The sequence below is a fragment of the Lepus europaeus genome, chromosome 11 (assembly GCF_033115175.1).
Source record: "Lepus europaeus isolate LE1 chromosome 11, mLepTim1.pri, whole genome shotgun sequence".
Classification (NCBI taxonomy): Eukaryota; Metazoa; Chordata; class Mammalia; order Lagomorpha; family Leporidae; genus Lepus; species Lepus europaeus.
This window is the reverse complement of record NC_084837.1, coordinates 11,904,493-11,923,385: the sequence shown is the minus strand read 5'-3', so window position 1 is coordinate 11,923,385 and position 18,893 is coordinate 11,904,493. Positions and strand designations below refer to the sequence as shown.

General features: G+C 49.7%; 2 protein-coding genes across 3 annotated transcripts in view; one reads left to right on the top strand and one right to left on the bottom strand.

Moving 5' to 3' along the window:
- Nucleotides 1–9,975, top strand: part of MTMR10 (myotubularin related protein 10) — a 57,211-nt gene extending 47,236 nt beyond the window's left edge. Inside the window, exons 13-16 of one of the 2 annotated variants that reach the window (XM_062205003.1) lie at nucleotides 1,776–1,945; nucleotides 2,831–3,001; nucleotides 6,263–6,445; nucleotides 6,990–9,975. In XM_062205003.1, coding sequence (XP_062060987.1) covers nucleotides 1,776–1,945; nucleotides 2,831–3,001; nucleotides 6,263–6,445; nucleotides 6,990–7,583 — 1,118 coding nt within the window. In that variant the 3' untranslated portion in view covers nucleotides 7,584–9,975. Of the gene's footprint in view, nucleotides 1–1,775; nucleotides 1,946–2,830; nucleotides 3,002–6,262; nucleotides 6,446–6,986 lie in introns of both variants that reach the window. The other variant, XM_062205002.1, reaches the window with a different exon arrangement.
- Nucleotides 9,976–11,480: 1,505 nt separating this feature from the next.
- FAN1 (FANCD2 and FANCI associated nuclease 1) overlaps nucleotides 11,481–18,893 on the bottom strand; it is a 32,414-nt gene continuing 25,001 nt past the window's right edge. Inside the window, exons 8-13 of the mRNA XM_062205000.1 lie at nucleotides 16,802–16,966; nucleotides 16,003–16,153; nucleotides 14,501–14,604; nucleotides 13,667–13,861; nucleotides 12,443–12,571; nucleotides 11,481–11,971 (exon numbers count right to left, since the gene is read on the bottom strand). Of these exons, the coding sequence (XP_062060984.1) occupies nucleotides 11,834–11,971; nucleotides 12,443–12,571; nucleotides 13,667–13,861; nucleotides 14,501–14,604; nucleotides 16,003–16,153; nucleotides 16,802–16,966 (882 nt within the window). The 3' untranslated portion in view covers nucleotides 11,481–11,833. The remainder of the gene's footprint in view (nucleotides 11,972–12,442; nucleotides 12,572–13,666; nucleotides 13,862–14,500; nucleotides 14,605–16,002; nucleotides 16,154–16,801; nucleotides 16,967–18,893) is intronic.

The following is an 18,893-nucleotide window of genomic DNA, read 5'->3' as shown; positions in this document are numbered from 1 at the left end:
ACAGTGACTCCTGTTGTTGACTTAACAATTTGACACTCTTGTTTATGGCGTCAGTAATCTCCCTAGGCTCTGGTCATGAGTTGCCAAGGCTATGGAAGCCTTTTGAGTTCGCCGACTTTGATCTGATTCCAACAGGGTCATAGTCAGAGTGGAAGTTCTCTCCTCCCTTCAGAGAAAGGTACCTCCTTTTTTGATGGCCCCATTCTTTCCACTGGGATCTCACTCGCAGAGATCTTTCATTTAGGTCTTCTTTTTTTTTTTCCCCAGAGTGTCTTGGCTTTCCATGCCTACAATACTCTCATGGGCTCTTCAGCCAGATCCGAATGCCTTAAAGGCTGATTCTGAGGCCAGAGTGCTGTTTAGGACATCTGCCATTCTATGAGTCTTCTGTGTATCCCACTTCCCATATTGGATAGTTCTCTCCCTTTTTTATTCTATCATTTAGTATTAGCAGACACTAGTCTTGTTTATGTGATCCCTTTGACTCTTAGACCTATCAGTGTGATCAATCATCAGCAATGTTTTGTAGTTTTTTATTGTACATGTATTATATTTACTTTATAATCTCTTAAAGTGTTTTTTATTTTACTATATATAATTGCTCTCAAATTTCATCTCTAGATTTATGATGTACTCAGAGTGTTACTGTGTATAGAATCCCTGCAACCTTACTGAACTCATCTATTAGTTCTAATAGTTACTCTCTGAATTCCTTAGGGATCCTAAAGTAGGGGTGTGTTGCCCACAAATACAGTTTTTATCTCTTTCTGATCTGGATGCCTTTTATTTATTTTTGGTGCCTACTTGCTCTGGCTACAGCCTGCAATCCAGTATAGGGACTGTCAGGAGCTGGCATCCTTGCTTGTTCTGATGGTAGGAGGAAAGCTCACAGTCTCTGACGAGTGAGAATGACGTTAGCAGTTGTTTGTAAATGCCTCTGATCAGGTCTCCAGTTTGCCGAGTATCTGTCAGGGATAAATGCAGAAATGTGGCAGCTTCCGCTGCGTGTGCTAAGATGATCGTGTTGTCTTTGTCTTGTATTAATGTGATACATTACTTTGATTGTCAGCTGCTAACCCATTGTATCCCACCGTCTTATTTAAAGACTTAAGCTGAGGAATAAATATGCCACTTATGGTAACTTTGAAATAGATATGTTGTTGTTGAAGTACAGAATTGAAAACATGGGCCTTAATGGGATAAACCAACCTTGGGGTTGGTTGGGATAATTTTGTTTACTTAAATTTCGCTAATATTTTTATATCTGTAATGATAAGGGATAGTGGTTGGTAGCTTTCTTCTGACTTCTTTGGCTAGCTTTAATATGATAATTTTGGTCTTGTTGAAAAAGAATTATAAAAAGAAGGAAATATTTGCTACCCTCACGGCGATAGTAGACAGTCTCATCCCCTCATTAACCCATGGTCATTACAATGTTGTCAGTAAAAATACTATATTTAATATCCTTCACGAAACAGCACAGTGATTCCAGAAATATTTTCTGTTACAAAACATTGAAATGTAAAAGGTGTGAGGAATGAGCTTCTCTTACCTGGCAAACACTCATAGATAAAAGACAGTCCCCTGTTAAATACTAATTTAGTTTATCTAAAAGTCTACTATTTTAGAGTTACTAGAATCCAGTAAAATTTCCTTATGTAAATTGTTTTGAAGGCAGCCTACCAGCAGAAAGTAACTAAATTTCCTCATTGACACACCTTCCCCTTCTCAGCGTTTTTCTGTGCAGTAATTTTTTTCTTTCCATTTATTTACAGAGGAAGAGGGAAGAGACTTGAGCTGTTCTGTGGCTTCTCTTGTTCAAGTGATGCTGGATCCTTATTTTAGGACAATTACTGGATTTCAGAGTCTGATTCAGAAGGAGTGGGTCATGTCAGGATATCAGTTCCTAGACAGATGCAACCATTTAAAGAGATCGGAGAAGGAGGTAACGAGTCTTAATGCCCTTACATAAAGAGAGGAGGGGTTTTAACTTCATCTAGAACATCTCAGATTCCTGAGTCCAGGGCTAACTGATGCATTAGAGGTCAACTTGATGAACTGTAGAAAAAGATTATCGTGACTACACAGGTGAAATTTTTAAACATTGTTGAATTTGTCTAACTTCAAAATTATCTGAAGAGATTCTGCATTAACTCCTCTGCAAAGCAGATAGCAGGCACGTGAGCTTTTTCCGGTCACTTCAGGAGTAACGCACTGGCTGGAGAACGGGCAGTCTGAGCAGGTCGTCCTTGGACAGCTGTGGGCTTCGGCTGCCTTGGATCCGTTGTCAGGCCACAGGAGACCTGCAGGTGTCTTACAAACCACGTGGGTCAGATTGGTTTTTGCAGGGGTGTTTGAGAGCACCGTTTGACTCACAGTATCTCATATAAACAGCTGTCATTAGCTGCGACACTTTGGGATAGACCACATAGTCTAGAGGCCACGGTTAAACTTTTTACTGAAACTTAGGGAGGATTTCTGGGTGGTAAGCCTGCAGGGCAACCAAAAGGCAATCATGGAAGTCAGTTGATTGTTGAGTGTTCTAAAGAATGTTCCAGGACATGCTTTCATGCATATTTGGCTCTTCCTTGTTCATCTCTTCTGCTTTGCCATTTCAGTCTGTTGTACTTAGTTGGCAAATAAGGGTTATGATGTTCATCATAGTCCAATATACTTCTTAGGTTTGATATGATATGTTTATCTAGTCACAGATCTGTAGCTCAGTGCTTAGATGTTTTCTTATTGATCTCTTCCTTAATATCAGCAATAATTTAGAAATGGGAATGCCCAAAGGACAACATTAGATAACCGCACTGTTTGTATGTGACAGTCCCCCTTATTTCTGCTGTTCTTGGACGCCACGTGGCAGCTGTTAGAACAGTACCCAGCAGCCTTCGAGTTCTCGGAGACCTACCTGGCAGTGCTGTATGACAGCACCCGGATCTCACTGTTCGGCACCTTCCTGTTCAACTCGCCCCACCAGCGGGTGAAGCAGAGCACAGTAAGTAGCCTTGTGTGGCCATGGCTGCTTTTTCTTTTAAACTTTATTGAGATATATTGAAATATCGTTAACTATATATTTAAAACATATAGATCAAAGCTATTACTTCAAGTTGCAATTTTTGAATAAAGTATTTTAAGGACAAAAATATAGACTACTTAATTGTGAAGAATAGTTTTCTTTGATGTAAATTGTTCATAATAATCCAGTTTAAATATTCTAATTAGTTTAACCACCTTGAATGTCATGCTTTTCGTATTTATATTTTCATATTTGGGCTGTTAGGTAATAAGACTCTTTCCTCAATCAGTGGAGTAAAAGTTGTAGAAAACAAGATGATTTCTCTTGAAGAGCGTTGTGGGGAAGAAAGTTCTATGGAGCAGAAGGCATAGGAATGAGTGCCCGTCGGGGGACTAGGCTGGGACGCGCTCTGGCTGGATTCTCAGAACCCGTGTGTCACATGGCAGTCCCTGGGTAGAATTAGAAACCTTTGGTCACGAATTCCCTCACCTAAAGGAAAAGTGATTATAACTAAGAAGGGTCTCCAGCCTTGAGCAGCGGGAAACCATTGAGAAGCATGAGCTGTGTCCTGCCCCCGTGTGACCCCACAGGGTGGCTGATAAATGCCGCAGTAGCCCGAGAGGAGAGGACAGGGCTCCTGGAGGCCTGCTGCTCCCAGAGGGGCTTCCAGGGCGCAGTGCGGCCCGGGGCAAGCAGCCTGAGTTCTGGCCCTCGTGTGGGAGGAATGCCAGCTGCGTCTCTCAGATCCCAGCCCACGACCCCAGGCTCCTCTTCTGTGAGGGGGACCAGCCCTTTGACGGCTCTGTGCAAGGTGAGAACACTGGTTCAACTCCAAAGCACCGTGAAATCACCCTTAACTCTGGGTGGTAGGGACAAAAGACAAAATGTAGTGGACAGTTAAGGAGCTAATTCATGCTATTGCAGTAGGGAGAACTCCATTACAGGGGAAAGAGCATCCCACAGCAGGACAGGGCCTGGAGTTTCCCCAGAGAGGCAGAAAGCCCTGGAGAAGCAGCAGGAACAGGGAGCACTGCTGCCTTCCCAGACCCCAGGGCTCAGAGAAACGAAGCACTACCAGGGGGCTGTTTAGGGAAGGGAAGTTTGCAAATAACTTCTGTTCCCCTGAGAGAGTTTGAGCTCTGTACTGTGCCCGGCTCAGAGGCCTCCCAGTTCCCCCTGTCCTCCCACTCTGGGGTCCCTGCCTGGCTGCTTGCCTCCTTGGCTCTCATCTCCACCTCTCCGTTGCCTGCCTGGCATGAGAGCCTGCACAGGAATGGGCACCCAGGAAGGCAGCAGCAGTCAGAGCACTGTGGCAAACAAGAGGACAGTGGCTTGGGGTCCTGGTGACGGGGCAGTGGGCACCCGAGTGGGGCACTTTACGCTGAGACGCTTGTTGCTCACTGCAGCTTCTTGGGTTCTGGATATGCTGAGATACACTGACCAACAGATTCTTAATTGGGAATTAAAAAAAAAGTTGTTTCTCCCGATTTTTCCTCTTTTATATCCTAGTGGTAAATAGTTTTAATTTGCCTTTTTCAGAGACTTTTTCTGACAGGTGCTAATGCCAGTCCCGGTCCTCCCACCTCCCTGGCAGGGGAGTGGCCATTGACTAAGAGTTGCCATTCTTTACGCAGTGCTGCCCTCACTTGTAGGCCACAAGCCACAGGTGAACCCCTTTTTCCACTCTGAGGCCACTTTAGATGCCAGTGGTCAGGCACTGATGGTGGAACATCTAGCTGTGGAGGAAAATAATTGTAGTTTTCACACTTAAAATAAAGATGACTGTTCTCTCTATTTTTTTTTTTTTTAAAGAATTTATTTATTTGAGAGGTAAAGTTACAGACAGTGAGGGGCAGAGACAGAGAGAGAGGTCTTCCATCTGCTGGTTCACTCCCCAAGTGGCCGCAATGGCCAGAGCTGCACTGATCCAAAGCCGGGAGCCAGGAGCTTCTTCCGGGTCTCCCACGTGGGTGCAGGGGCCCAAGGGCTTGGGCCATCTTCTGCTGCTTTCCCAGGCCACAGCAGAGAGCTAGACAGGAAGAGGAGCAGCCGGGACTAGAATCGGTGCCCATATGGGATTCTGACACCACAGGCGGAGGATTAACCTACTGTGCCATGGTGCGCCGGCCCTAATTGTTCTCTATATTCTTCGCTAAGGGCCATGAAAAACATGTTAGGATTTCTGTTTTAATTTCCACTCAGAACAGTACTGTTTTTAAAGCAAATGGTTTTTAATCTGCATATGTATGATGAAATCCTAAGTCATTTAAAAAGTTGTCAACATTTGATGCTTAATGAATTCTTATTTGAAATAGAAATTTTGGGGGGAGTGTGAAGATATATTTAATTATTTGAAAGTCTGAATTAGAGAGATCTTCCACCCTCTGGTTCACTCTCCAAATGGCTGCAAGGGCCAGAGTTGGGCCAGGCCGAAGCCAGGAGCTTCATCTAGGTCTCCCGCGTGAATGGAAAGGGTCCAGACACTTGGGCCATCTTCCCGTGTTTTTCCCAGGAATGGGACACATACTGGTACCTGTATGGGATGCCAGCATCATAGGCTGTGGCTTTACTCACTACGCCAAAGAAAATTCTTCAAAAACATTTTTTAAAAAGCTCTGTATGGTAGGTGTTGCAAAGCTTAACCGTGTCCTGATGACTGCAAGCCATCATTCCAGCAGGGACGAGAGCTGGGCTTGGCATCTACATACTTTCCTGCTTTCCTCTTTGCCCGTTTTCTAGTTCTACAGAAATTCCTGGGGGTTTTGTAGAAATTTTGGAAAAATACTTTAAGGTACAGAACAGCAAATAAGAATCTTCTGCCACCATCTGAATACTCAATATTGCGATGTTTCCTCCAGGAAACAGCCTGCTTCAGTCTGCAGTTCGGGGTGGTCCATGCTGCCTGCCAGGGAGCCCAAGCCCTGTCCATGGTGAAGGGTACCTTCATCCAGTGGCCTTGCACTGCTCCCTTGCTCTGGGGGAACCAAGGCAGCTCAGCCCGCAGTGAAGATCTGACAGTGTCTGTGGGGGAAAGCCTACTTCCCAGCGTTCTCACTGGTCGGAGGGCGTGGCTTCCTTGGGCTCCTAAGCTGGGTCTCCAGGTCAGGTGTGGCTCCCCATCCTGGAAGTGGGAGCACTGCTCTAGTTCCAGACATGTCACCTGCTCCATCGAAACAGAACTCACAGGAGGATGTCTTTAGTTCTGTCCTTTCACAAGTACGCAACTGTTTCATTTTGTAGGAATTTGCCATAAGCAAAAATATCCAGTTGGGTGATGAAAAGGGCTTGAAATTCCCCTCGGTGTGGGACTGGTCCCTCCAGTTCACAGCAAAGGAGCGCACCCTCTTCCACAACCCCTTCTACATCGGCAAGAGCACGCCTTGCCTACAGAGCAGCTCCATGAAGTCTTTCAAACGGACAAAGGTAAATTATAACTGCGCTAACAAAAACCTGATGATGCCTCACAGAGACATCTTTTCTAGGGCACACGGTATGAAAACCAGAGTCACTGCTAATGCACATTTGTGAGGACTCGTTCCCTTTCTAACTAAAACGACGGTATCCTCACCTCCTCCTCTCTGTCTGAGGCCCACAGTGCCCAGCGAACATCTGCTTGTTAGCAGCTGTGGCTGTGGGCCTGGGGGAGCCTGCTCCCTGGGCACCGGCAGCTCCGCCAGTCTCTCTGGAGTCCACCAGGTCTAGGTTTCTTTTGTTCTTCGGAGTCTTAGAGATTTGCACTTGCCTGTTCATGGATAGGGTGTACCTCCCCTGCCCCCGTGCAGGCATGGGTGCGGCCTCAGCAGTCGGTGCTCTGTAAAGTTAAATCCAGAGGAGGCTCACAGGTGCCACCCAGGAGGAGTGGAAGCGCCCTTGGAGGCTGCAGTCCCGTCCGTTTTCATGATTCTGGGTTGACGTTTCCCAGAAAGGGAAGCCCCGGAGAGTAACGCGTCTCTCTTCTGCACAGAAGAGCTACAGCTCCACGCTCAGAGGAATGCCGTCCTCCTTCAGGAACGGAGTCCTCAGCGACCCTGAGTTGCTGCCAAGGAGAAACTCGCTGATCCTGAAACTGAAGCCAGACCCTCAGCAGCAGGCCGACGGCCAGAGCAGCGACGCGGAGCAGTACTTCAGAGACTGGTTTTCCAAGCCGTGCGACCTGCACGGCGTGATTCTGCCCCGTCTCTCTGGAACACACATCAAACTCTGGAAGCTGTGCTACTTCCGCTGGGTGCCCGAGGCGCAGATCAGCCTGGGCGGCTTCATCACTGCCTTCCGCAAGCTCTCGCTCCTGGCTGACGAGGTGGACGTGCTGAGCAGGACGCTGCGGCGGCAGCGCGGCGGCGCCCTGGACGCCGGCTGTGCAGAGCTGGACCAGAGCAGGTTGTACTTCCGCGCCGGCGGCCCGCACGGCTCGGCGGAGACCCCCGAGTTCCTGTCGTCCTCCTTCCCCTTTTCTCCGGTCGGGAATCTGTGCCGACGAAGCATTTTAGGAACGCCATTAAGCAAATTTTTAAGTGGGGCCAAAATTTGGTTATCTACTGAGACACTAGCAAATGAAGATTAAGATGTAGGGTTTTCTAGACATTTTGAGGGATGCTGTACATTTTCTTCCTCTAAATTAAAAGTGCTAATCTAAAAAAAAAAAAAAAAGTGCTAATCTAAGCATTTAAAACTTGGATCATTTTTATATGTAAGAATAATAGTTGAAATTTGCACTAATATTTAAAAACAAGGAATCATGTGTCCTTCACAGTTCTAGATGGAACTTTAGGTCTTGTCTCTAAGTGGGCCTCATCTTCAGGCGATTGGCAGGCACACATTCCCCATTCCTGTAACTGATCAAACCAGGTGTTGTCTGCTGTATTCCGTTATTCCGTACCACCTACTGAAGGTTAGTTGATATTTGGTCAGAGAAACAGACATCAAAGTGAATAGTTTTAGTGTTTTCAGAAACACCTGATAAAACCCCCAACAGGCATTCATAGGCATTCATGGGTTTTTCCTGTCACTTCTGTTATCGCTAGTTGAACTCACCTGATGAGGGTTCAGTGTTCTCAGGCCAGAATTTATTATTTCAGACCACGTTGGGACCTTAGATCACTGTGTTTTCAAATCATGAGTTTGCTTTAAGCTACACAGAACTGTAAAGTGGCATGCACTGTTAACTTTAAAGATAATATAATTAAACTTGGAAGTGCCTTTAACATTAAGATACAAGTAACACTTTTTAAAACTGGGGAGTTAAAATCCCACTGCATATTGCAAGTACATTTTTAACAAGCTTCATATCAACAGCCCGGGGTCCCCAAATCTGAAAGTCTGGGGCGCTGGTTCCAAGAGGCTACTCGGGCCCCCCTCAAGGCAGTGTGGTGCAGCCCCAGGCCTGGCAGCTGGGAACCAGGTGAGCAACAGCTGTAGCGCCTGCACCCTCAGAACCGGGGGGCTCGCCGCCGGTCTCTCCAGTGCAGTCAACTATTGTTGGCACGTGCAAAGAAGTCCCTCCCTTCTCAGAGTTCTTACTGCTTAGGAAGAGAGAGCAGGAGGAGGACAGGGAGCTTCTCAGAATCCTGCCTCTTCAGAAATAGCGAGCGCAGCAGTCTTGAAGCTGAGGGGCAGACGCAGGTGCATCAGCCCGAGACCCCCTTGTTCGCACACCTGGTGACAGGAGCCTGGCCAGCACCGCAGGAGGCAAAGCCTGAGGTCCCTCTAGCCTAGGCTGGTGCACCGCCCCACTCCCATTCCCTGATTAAAAGACCGATGTGTGTGTTGTCTATGGTCTCCTTAAACTGCTATCTTAAGATTTGGAAAGTTTTTATAGTCAAGTGTCTAGTTAGCTTATTTCCTTTTGTAAAAACAAATGTTCTCAAAATAGTGTTTGCCTTTATGTGTACCGAACAGATGTATATATTTAAATTCTTTACCTTTTAAAAATTGTTCGATAATGCGTGTAGATTAACAGGACAGGAGTTCTTATAAAATGTCTTAGGAAATTCAGCTTGGGGATGAATCCAGTGTTTCTGCCCACCTGTTGCCTCAGATATAAGGGCTGCTTTCAGTGTGTATAAATGACCTCATCATCACCAAACATTTCATGATCCTTGATTGGGAAACGGCCCTGATCCCTGTAAAACACCACAGCGTTTCGTGCCATGTAAAGTGTAATAATAATCCTCCCTTTTTTAGTAAGCTGCTTTGTTATTACACATTGTTCTCAATTCATTTTTTGGATTAAGCATTTATTTCTCTAATACGCTTCCCTCACACATTTATTTCAACTCCTTTAATAATTTTTAAAATTTGTAAGTTTAAAAAACTAGGTACTAATACTGTTTTAAAATAGAAAATATGCATATTTTTGTATGATAAATGTTGTAAAATGTTTTATTTTTGCTGGAGAGTTGTATCATGATTATTGTGCCACAGGTTATTGTGCATAATATGAAAAACAACTGTGACAGCCTTACATCCGGGCCACAGTAAAGCTGCTCAGCCCCTCTGCCAACAGGAAGGACTCTGTGGCAGTAGGGGTGCACGTGGCTCTGAACAGGGCTCCACAGGCCACGGCACACGGGCGTGCCCACAGCCCCGAGTAGAGCCTGGGCTGCTGAGCACCACGCACACGCCAGCCAGCACTGGACTCGGCAGTGTCGAACTTAAAGATGTACAGTGTCTTACTGATATTTTACGATGGAGTTTTAAAACCAAAAATGCTTGACTCTATTTAAGGAAAGGATATTAATTTTTACTAACAGAGGGTGTAAACTGTCCAATACCTGCAACAAAGTCTGCTTGCTGTGGCAGTAACCTCATGGAATTAAAACTTGACCTTGAAAGCTAAAACCTTTGTGCCTAAAACTGATGACTTGAGCTAAGTAGGATGAGCAGGAAGATGACAAGTCTGTTTAACGGAATGAATGTGAACAAAAGTTTGACTGCTAATAAAACTTTGACACAAACCGTCTGCTGTCGGTATCAATGTGAAACCCGCAGGAGCTCAGTGACTGCAGACACACAGGCGTCTTCCCGAACTCACACACTTGTGTGCCACCCGTTTGCTGTGCACGCCCTCTGAAGTCGGGTGGTGATCAGCAGCACTCCGAACATCCCCAGAACCGGCTGCGGTGAAGTCCACAGGGATAGTCACGAGCCACGGCCTCACTGCTCCTTCCAGTGGTTGGATGCACAAACCAGGCAGTAACATTTCCCACGAAGGGCTCAGAGTCCCCGGGGGACAAGAACATGGTCCCTGACTCCTGGGCCTGGCTCCTGCCATCCACCGTCCCCAGTCAGGGCCCTTCCAGCAGTGGTGAGGCACAATGCTGTTCAATTATATCAATGTACAAATTATCCCTAATTTACTCACTAGGGATGTTTTCTATTAGATAAAATCCCATCTGCTGTCCAGTCCCAAATGCCTGCACTGGCAGAGCTGGGCCAGGCTGAGGCCAGCAACTCTCAGGTGGGTGGCAGGGACCCAGTTATTTGGGCTGTCCCTTGCTGCCTCAAAAAAATATATATATTTATTTGAAAGGCAGAATTACAGAGAGGCAGAGAGAGAGAGCGAGCGCGCGCTTCCATCTGGGGATCCACTCCTCAGATGGCTAAACAGCTTGAGCTATGCCAATCTGAAACCAGGAGCCAGGAGTTTCTTTTGGGTCTCCCACGTGGATGCAAGGGCCCAAGGACTGACTTGGGCCATCTTCTGCTTTCCCAGGCCACAGCAGAGAGCTGGATCAGAAACCAGGAGCCAGCCCATATGGGATACTGGTGCCGTAGGCAGCGGCTTTACCCACTATACCACAGCGCCAGTCCCAGCTGCCTCCTCCTCCTCCTCTTCTTCTTCTCTTTTCTTTTTTCTTTTTTTTTTTGACAGGCAGAGTCAGAGAGAAAGGTCTTCCTTTTCCATTGCTTCACCCCCAAATGGCTGCCACGGCCAGGGCACTGTGCCTATCCGAAGCCAGGAGCCAGGTGCTTCTCCTGGTCTCCCATGGGGTGCAGGGCCCAAGGACTTGGGCCATCCTCCACTGCACTCCCGGGCCACAGCAAAGAGCTGGACTGGAAGAGGAGCAACCGGGACTAGAACCCGGGGTGCCGGCGCCGCAGGCAGAGGATTAGCCCAGTGAGCCGCGGCACCGGCCCCAGCTGCCTGTTAATATGTACATTAGCAAGAACTAGAATTGGGAATGGAGCCGGGACTCAAAAGCCTGGGCATTCCAACATGGGATGGAGGCAGCCAAAGCAGCTTTCTGACCATGACCTGCACGCCTGCCCCTTCAGGCCTGCGCGCTCCTCCGCTGATCCAGCCCCTGCTGGTGAGAGCAGGACGTACACCTGTCCTAGGCAGCTAAGCAACTGGAAAGAATCTGAATTTTCTTTTTTTAGATTGTTAAAGAGATCAGAATTTCATCTGTCCCTCATGGATAAACATAAGACAAGAATGTTTAACAGCTTCAAGGAGTAAAGCAGCAGAAAAATTTAGATAAACCCGAGCATCTCCATTTCCAGCGTGCTGCTTTTGGATGGAAACGAAGTTGTGCGCCACCTCATTGCGGTTTTTTCCTAAGTCTAGCCTAACACGGAAGCATCCAGCTCCTCAAATGGCCACGGCAGTTTTGACCTTTGGAAAAGTTTATTGCCTACTGTGTAGGATCAGTGAATTCAAGCAAATAGCAAGTTTTATAATATGCCAACACTATACAGTGAGTCATTAAACCATTGGTTTATAACGGACAGTAATAAAAATTAAACAATACATTGCTTTATCCTTTTGAAAGTCTATCAGTGTATGGCCAGAGAGTACCGATTCCGTGGCTTTCAGCTGAGGCCTTGGCTCTTAGCTCCAACCGCAGCCACGTGGCAGACTTCAACGTCGGCACCCAGCCTCTGCAGCTCATCCAGCCAGATCATCTGCTTGGGTGACAGTCGGTCGTTGGGGCCTTTCACCTCCACCAGCTGGACGAGAAGTTTTAAAAAAATTAGTGTCTCACTGAAAACACAGCCATCCCAGTAAGCTACACTTTTCACTAACATCTGCAAGGGAACTTCAAAACATCTGAACAAAAATGGAACTAAAACACGAATTTTTGAAATTCATTCGTAGTTGTTTGAAGATGTGCAAATTCCACGAACTTTCTAAGGCCCGCCCCCCAATCGTGTGTGTGTGTGTGTGTGTGTATTCTGAATCTTAATGTTCGGTAAGAAAACCACCAGCAGGGCCCTGTGGCGGGGGTGGGAGGCAGGCGAGGCCCCCGCAGGCACGCAGGGCACTCCCAGGTGGCGTCCACCACCGCGAGACTGCCCGAGAATGGCTCTGGGGACCGCGGTGCAGCCCTCCGACGGCGACTTCCGCGTGCCTCGCGGCGGTGGCGAGGCCTCCGGTTCCGTTGTTAGTTATCAGTGTGACTGTACGGGGACTCAACCCACCTTAAAGCGATGGCTTTGGGAGCTCCACACCACCAGGTCCGGGAGGCCCCCTCGGCAGTGCCGGAAGTCAGCAGCCAGGCGCCTGCACACGCCACTGAGGACAGGGCCGCCCAGGCAGGAGACGAGATCCTGAACACAAAGCGTGGACAGTGAGCCACGCCCCGTACAGCCAGAGGGCTCCAGTGCAAACCAGAGCTGCCCTGCGGGAATCTTCCTGCAAGCTCTGGGTCACTCATCACACCTCTGCCCCGGAGACCCGGGACTGGTGAGGAAGAAGGAAGACGGAACAAGCACGCAGGGAAAAGGCGGCGGCCACTCCAGAGACGGTGTCCTGCTGGGCCAGAGCTCACGCAAAAGAAACCCTAACTTGGGTAGAAAAGGCACAACTGGGGCCGGTGCCTTGGCACAGTGGGTTAATTCTCCACCTGCGGTGCCGGCATCCCATATGGGCGCTGGTTCTAGTCCCAACTGCTCCTCTTCCTATCCAGCTCTCTGCTATGGCCTGGGAAAGCAGTAGAAGATGGCCCAAGTGCTTGGGTCCATGCACCCACATGGGAGTCCTGGAAGAAGCTCCTGGCTCCGGATCGGCGCAGCTCCAGCCGTTGTGGCCATCCAGGGAGTAAATCAGCGGATGGAAGACCCCTCTCTCTCTCCCTCTCAATGTCTGTAACTCCACTTCTCAAATAAATAAATAAAATCTTTTAAAAAAAAATTTTTAAAGGCACAACTGGGGCTTTTTTCTGCCTGAACTTGTTCCTGTCGGTGACACTGGCACCTGAGCTGGGGGCAGGGGTGTCTCCCTCTCTCTTATGCACACACAGATCTAATCTACAAATACAGGTTCAGGTGGTTCTCTGTACCCAGGGCTTCCACATCCACAGACAAAAAATATTCGGGTAAAAAATTAAATAAATAAACCCCGTAGCAAACCAGGACAGACTTCACCCTGGCCATTATTCCCTGAAGAGCGCAACGTAACAGCTTATCACACAGGATTTACGCTGGGTGAGGGCCGAGTACCGTGGAGTGATCTACAGCACCTTGGAGGCCGCCACAGCTGACATGTGGAAGCCATGGCGCTCCCTGCAGCCTCGGGCTCCCCACAGGCGGCTTCCACGCATGTCTGTGCCACGTGTGCCCACATGTGCCTTGCTACAGATGCCTAAAAGACACCCAGCTCCAGGGAGGCCTGACCAACTCCTGCTGCACGGGTGAGCGGTTTACCTGAGCTTGCTGGAGAGAAGTGAACCGATCCCAGCTGACGAGGGCGGCCGCTCTGCCTTCCTGGGCCTGCCACGTGGCCGCCACCTGGGCTCGCAGGCTCTCCGCTGAGGCGCCATGGATCAGCTGCAGCCTGGCCTCCAGGGCCGGGCCCCGGCTCTCGAAGAAGCTGTCTGTGCACAGGTCCAGCGGGCAGGCCTGCGTGGCAGGGAAGCGAGCTTGCACCTGCGGGCCTGCAGCCAGCTGCATCCCTCACAGGGCTGTTCGCTACCTAACGCAGTCTGGACATGGCCGAGCTGTCCACGTACCCCTCTCACAAAATGTGTAGAAATGATCGGATGTGTAATCTGACAGAAGAGCAAGTTATCATGCTGGTTATTTAGAGAAGCAACTTGCCCCCATGGCTGGCACATGTAACAATTAATGTGACAGCCCTTGGCATGGAGCTGGACTGAGAGACGCCCAGGCAGGCTGAAGCGAAAGCTTAAAAACATGTTTGGGGATGACCTTGTGGCACAGCAGGTCAAGCCACTGTCTGCAGGGCTGGCATCTCCTATGGGCACTGGTTCCATTTCCAATCCAGCTTCCAGCTGATGGCCTGGGAAAGCAGTGGAAGATGGCCCACATGTTGTACTCCTGCCCCCACGTGGGAGACCTGGAAGAAGCTCCTGGCTCCTGACTTCAGCCTGGCCCAGCCCTGGCCATTATGGCCATTTCGAGAGTGGACCAGCAGATGGAAGACCTCTCCCCTCCCACCCCTTGCCCCACAACTCTTTCAAATAAGAAAATCTTTAATAAAAAGCAAAGAGGGTCTGTGGGCGGCAGCGAGCCGGGCACCTGGTAGGCGTTTCTGAAGACGTCCGGAATCCCGGCCATGAAGATGACATCCCACAGGAGGAGGCCGCACAGGGTGCTGAAGGTGGACCCTTCCCCGTGGATCCCTAAGACACAGGCACACACAGGCACCTATCAGCTCTGTCTGCAGACACCAGCACCCCAGTGCAAGGAAGGCAGACATACTTGATGCCCCACTTCAAGGCACAAAGCTGCACTCTTAGAAGAACGAGCACCTCAAAGGCACGAAGCTGTGGTTCTGAACTCCAGTAAGCAGCCTGAGCGCGCTCCACAGAGGAGATGGGCAGAGGCCCCCTCCCAGGCCGCAGAGGCCCTGCTGGGGGCGCTGGGCCGGCGCAGAGTCCACACAGGCCAGCCTGAATAAGTCCTCTTAACCAAGATCTGCCGGGAGGAGGCGGGGTGGTGGCAGCTGCCCCTGCGTCCTTGGACTTGGCAGGGGCTGTTCTGATTCAACAGCCCAGGCACCACGCTGCTGCCGCCTGAACACTAAGGACACACACACGGTGGGTGGAAGGTGGAGGGAGCAGAGGTCAGCTCCTCGTCCTCCAGCAGGGAGGCAGGGGGTCGCCAGGCTCTGCAAGGAAACGGGGAGTTGAGGTACAGGTTCATGGCCAGGGTATCACACCCCTGTTCTCAGCCAGCGGGCGAGTATCCAAGTTCTCTTAGGTTCTAGGCTCATCAGCACACCACAGGGGCTTCTCACTCTTGTACACAAACGGCCGTGAACACACACAGACAGTAGGCAAACACCACACGCTGACAGTTCCAGCACACCTACACAGACATGCACACATGCACGCCTAACTCCTCTCCCACCAATAAAAAAGAAACCAAACAGTGTGAAAGGTAGAAGAGAAGCCAGCTCAGTGGGGACCAATAGTGCTTTTCCCTTACTGACGTCACTTCCATCAATGGCGCCAACACTGTCCTTTGTAGCCTCTTGGCTCCCAGGAGAGACACCCACAAAGACGGGGGAGACAGGAAACCCTTCGCCTCCTCAGAGGGACAGAGCTTGTTTGGCAAGGAATTCCGAGTGCTGCTCTTTCCAGCAACTTTGCTGGCCCCAGGTGCTGCACCACCCCAGGATCACATCCCTCCAGTGCCTCCCGGTGCTGCCCTGCCTCTGAGCCTGCTCACGCACCTCAGAAGCAGCCTGGCCCCTGCCCATCCATCAGGCTCCCCGCAGTCCTCTGGCCCTCCTCGTCTCATGCCCGCCCAGTACCAGCCTTTGGAGAGCAAAGACAGGTCCACCTGCTGCCACCACCACCAGAGAGCACCATGCCCCACGGGGGTGGTGGCAGCTCCTGACAGAATGGGAAGAAGATTACCTTGAAAACCCAGTCAGCTTTCCCATACCCACGGGCAGCAGCACCTCCTACCGTGGGCAGAGGACAGATGGGTGACAGTGACCTGCTACTGACAAGCCACCATGCAATGCTGTTCACCGTACGGTGGCTGGGCGGGGGTGGGGGCTGCCGGCTTACCCTGGTCAAAGCCACTTTGTCTGTAATGCTCGAGCGCCAGCTCCTCCACAGAACACAGGACCGTGGTGGGGGTGGCGCTGTCCCCAGTCTCCATCACAAACACAGACTTGCCCGTTCCATGCTGTGGGCACAGCCTACCCGTGATGGTCACCTAGGAGGGCAGCAGAGGGGCACGGTGAGCCTCACGGCAGCTTGAGGCCCTGACACCCTGCCTGTGTCCCAAGGACTCTGCACGCGGGGCTCGTGCCATGAGCCCAACGCGCATGCTGTCCCAGCCCCAGAGCCACTCTCCAGGCCCCGAGATGCTGAGAGTTCCCACTCAGGAGTTCGGTCACTTACCTGGGGTGTGGCCAGCCCTGCCTTCCGAGGAGGAGGGCGTGACAGTGACACAGCAACAACGGCCCTGTCACTGTCCCAAACAACACTGTAAAAACTGCTCTTGGGTTGCTTCCAGTCAGAATGCATTGAAATCCAAAGCACCAGGGCCGGGGCTGTGGCACAGGTTAGGCCACCACCTGCAAGCTCACATCCCATATGAGTGCAGGTTCAAGTCCTGGCTGCTCTACTTCCAATCCAGCTCATGCTAACGCGCCTGGGAAAGCAGCAGATGGTCCAAGTGCTTGGGCCTCTGCAGCCATGAGCAGAGGATGAAGCTCCTGGCTTTGGCCTGGCCCGCCCCAGCCTGTGCAGCCATTTGGGGAGTGAACTAACAGACAAAAGATCAAGCTCCTCCTCTCTCTACCTCTGCCTTTCAAATAAGTAAATAAACAAATCCGAGGCGCCGAGGACACCAACTTACATGCCTGACCTCTCCCACGGTTATCTCCGGGAGCCCACGGAAGAGGCACCGGTACTTCTTACAGCCTGCAGACTCTCGCAGACGCACAGCTCTCTGGTAGAGGGACAGCCGGTGTCCTGTCCTGACGTCTGGGTCCGCCAGCCCTTCAGCAATGCACTTAATGGCCTAGCAAACAGCAATGTCACACGTTAGGACCTACGGCAGCTTCCACTAGTCAGCTTGACAGGAAAAAACCATTGCTAGTTATTCAGTATTGCCAGTTAGCAAGTGAGTGACAAGCACGTCTAGACATACAGGCCGTATCCCGAGGTCTGCCGCTTTTAATACATGATCCGCTCTGGGCCAATGTCTACACGTTAGAGCACAGCTGGCCAGCTGTTCACATGGGCCCTGGATCCCAGTCGCCACCACCTCAGAGGACGGGGCCTCAGGACACCTGAGGAAAACCTGGCTCAGTGGCTGTCAGGATCACCTGAGAAACTTTTAAAGGCAACTGTGCACCCCAGCCCTGGTCCACAGATAAGAATCTGCAGAGCAGGGGCCAGGTGTCACACACCAGCGTTCCAAGGTCAATCTCACGGGCAACCAGGAGCCAGGAGGCTGGTCCAGATTCCTTATTCCCAGGGAGTGGAACCCAAGGTTTAGGGGAACTACATGTATCAGGACACTTGAGAAATTAATGAAAAACAGATGTTATGAAAAAAAACCACAGGGGGCCGGCGCTGTGGCATAGCAGATAATGCTGTCGCCTACAGTGCTGGCATCCCATACGGGTGCCAGTTCGAGTTCTGGCTGCTCCACTTCCAATCCGGCTCTCTGCTATGGCCTGGGAAGGCAGCAGAAGATGGCCCAAGTCCATGGGAGACCCTGCATCCATGAGGGAGACCTGGAAGGAGCTCCTTGCTCCTGGCTTTGGATCGGTGCAGCTCCGGCCATTGCAGCCATCTGGAGAGTGGAGCAGTGGATGGAAGACCTTTCTCTCTCTCTCTGTCTCTGCCTCTCTGTAACTCTGCCTTTCAAATAAATAAATAAATCTTTTTAAAAACCCAAAAAACTATGGGGCTGGGTCTTCGGCAGAGCAGTGAGGAGGCCCGCACCCGATGCCAGAGTACCTAGATTCGAACCTCACTGTTTCCCAGTCCAGCTTCCTGCTAATGCCCACTCTGGGAGGCGGCAGAGGATGGCCCAAGGAGTTGAGTCCTTGTCGCCCACAATGGAGACGTGGATTGCGTTCCTGGCTCCCAGCTTCAGTCAGGCAGACCCTTGGTCACTGCAGGCATTTGGACAATGAACCAGCAGAGAGGAGCTCTCTGCCTGCCTCTCAAATAGATACTAGATTTATATTCTAAAATCCACCAATTCTTCAAATACATTTGGTGAAAAATGTCCATTTTTTTAAAAAGAAAAAACTAGGAATGGATTTCAATATTTTCTGCCCCAAAATAAACGCCTTTCAAAGACAATTTCCGTGAACTTGAAGGGATATTTCTGAGGGTACTAGAGTTGCACAAACGAGCAGAAACTCTGAAAGCCTCCAGGAGCTGCCACTCCACGCGTGCTAAGGTAACTATAGTGAGAAAAATGGAGAGCACCAAGTGTTGGCAGCATGCACGGCTGGTGGGAACGCACGGTGGCGCAGACCACTGTTGGTAGGAATGAAAACTGGTACAGCCACTGTGGAAGATAGTACGGAGATACCTCAGAAATCTGAATATAGACCTACCACATGACCCAGCCATCCCACTCCTTGGAATTTACCCAAAGGAAATGAAATCAGCATATGAAAGATTTATCTGTACCCCCATGTTTATTGCAAATTCACAATAGCTAAGACATGGAATCAACTCAAATGTCCATCAACTAAAGACTAGTTAAGGAAATTATGGGATATATATACCATGGAATACTACATAGCAGTTTAAAAAAAAAAAAAAAAGAAAGAAATCCTGTCATTTGCAACAAAATGGGTGAAACTGGAAAACATCATACTTAGTGAAATAAGCTAGTCCTAAAAGGACAAACACCATATGTTCTCCCTGATCAGTGATAACTAATAGAGCACCTAAAAGGTAATCTATAGAAATGAAATTAA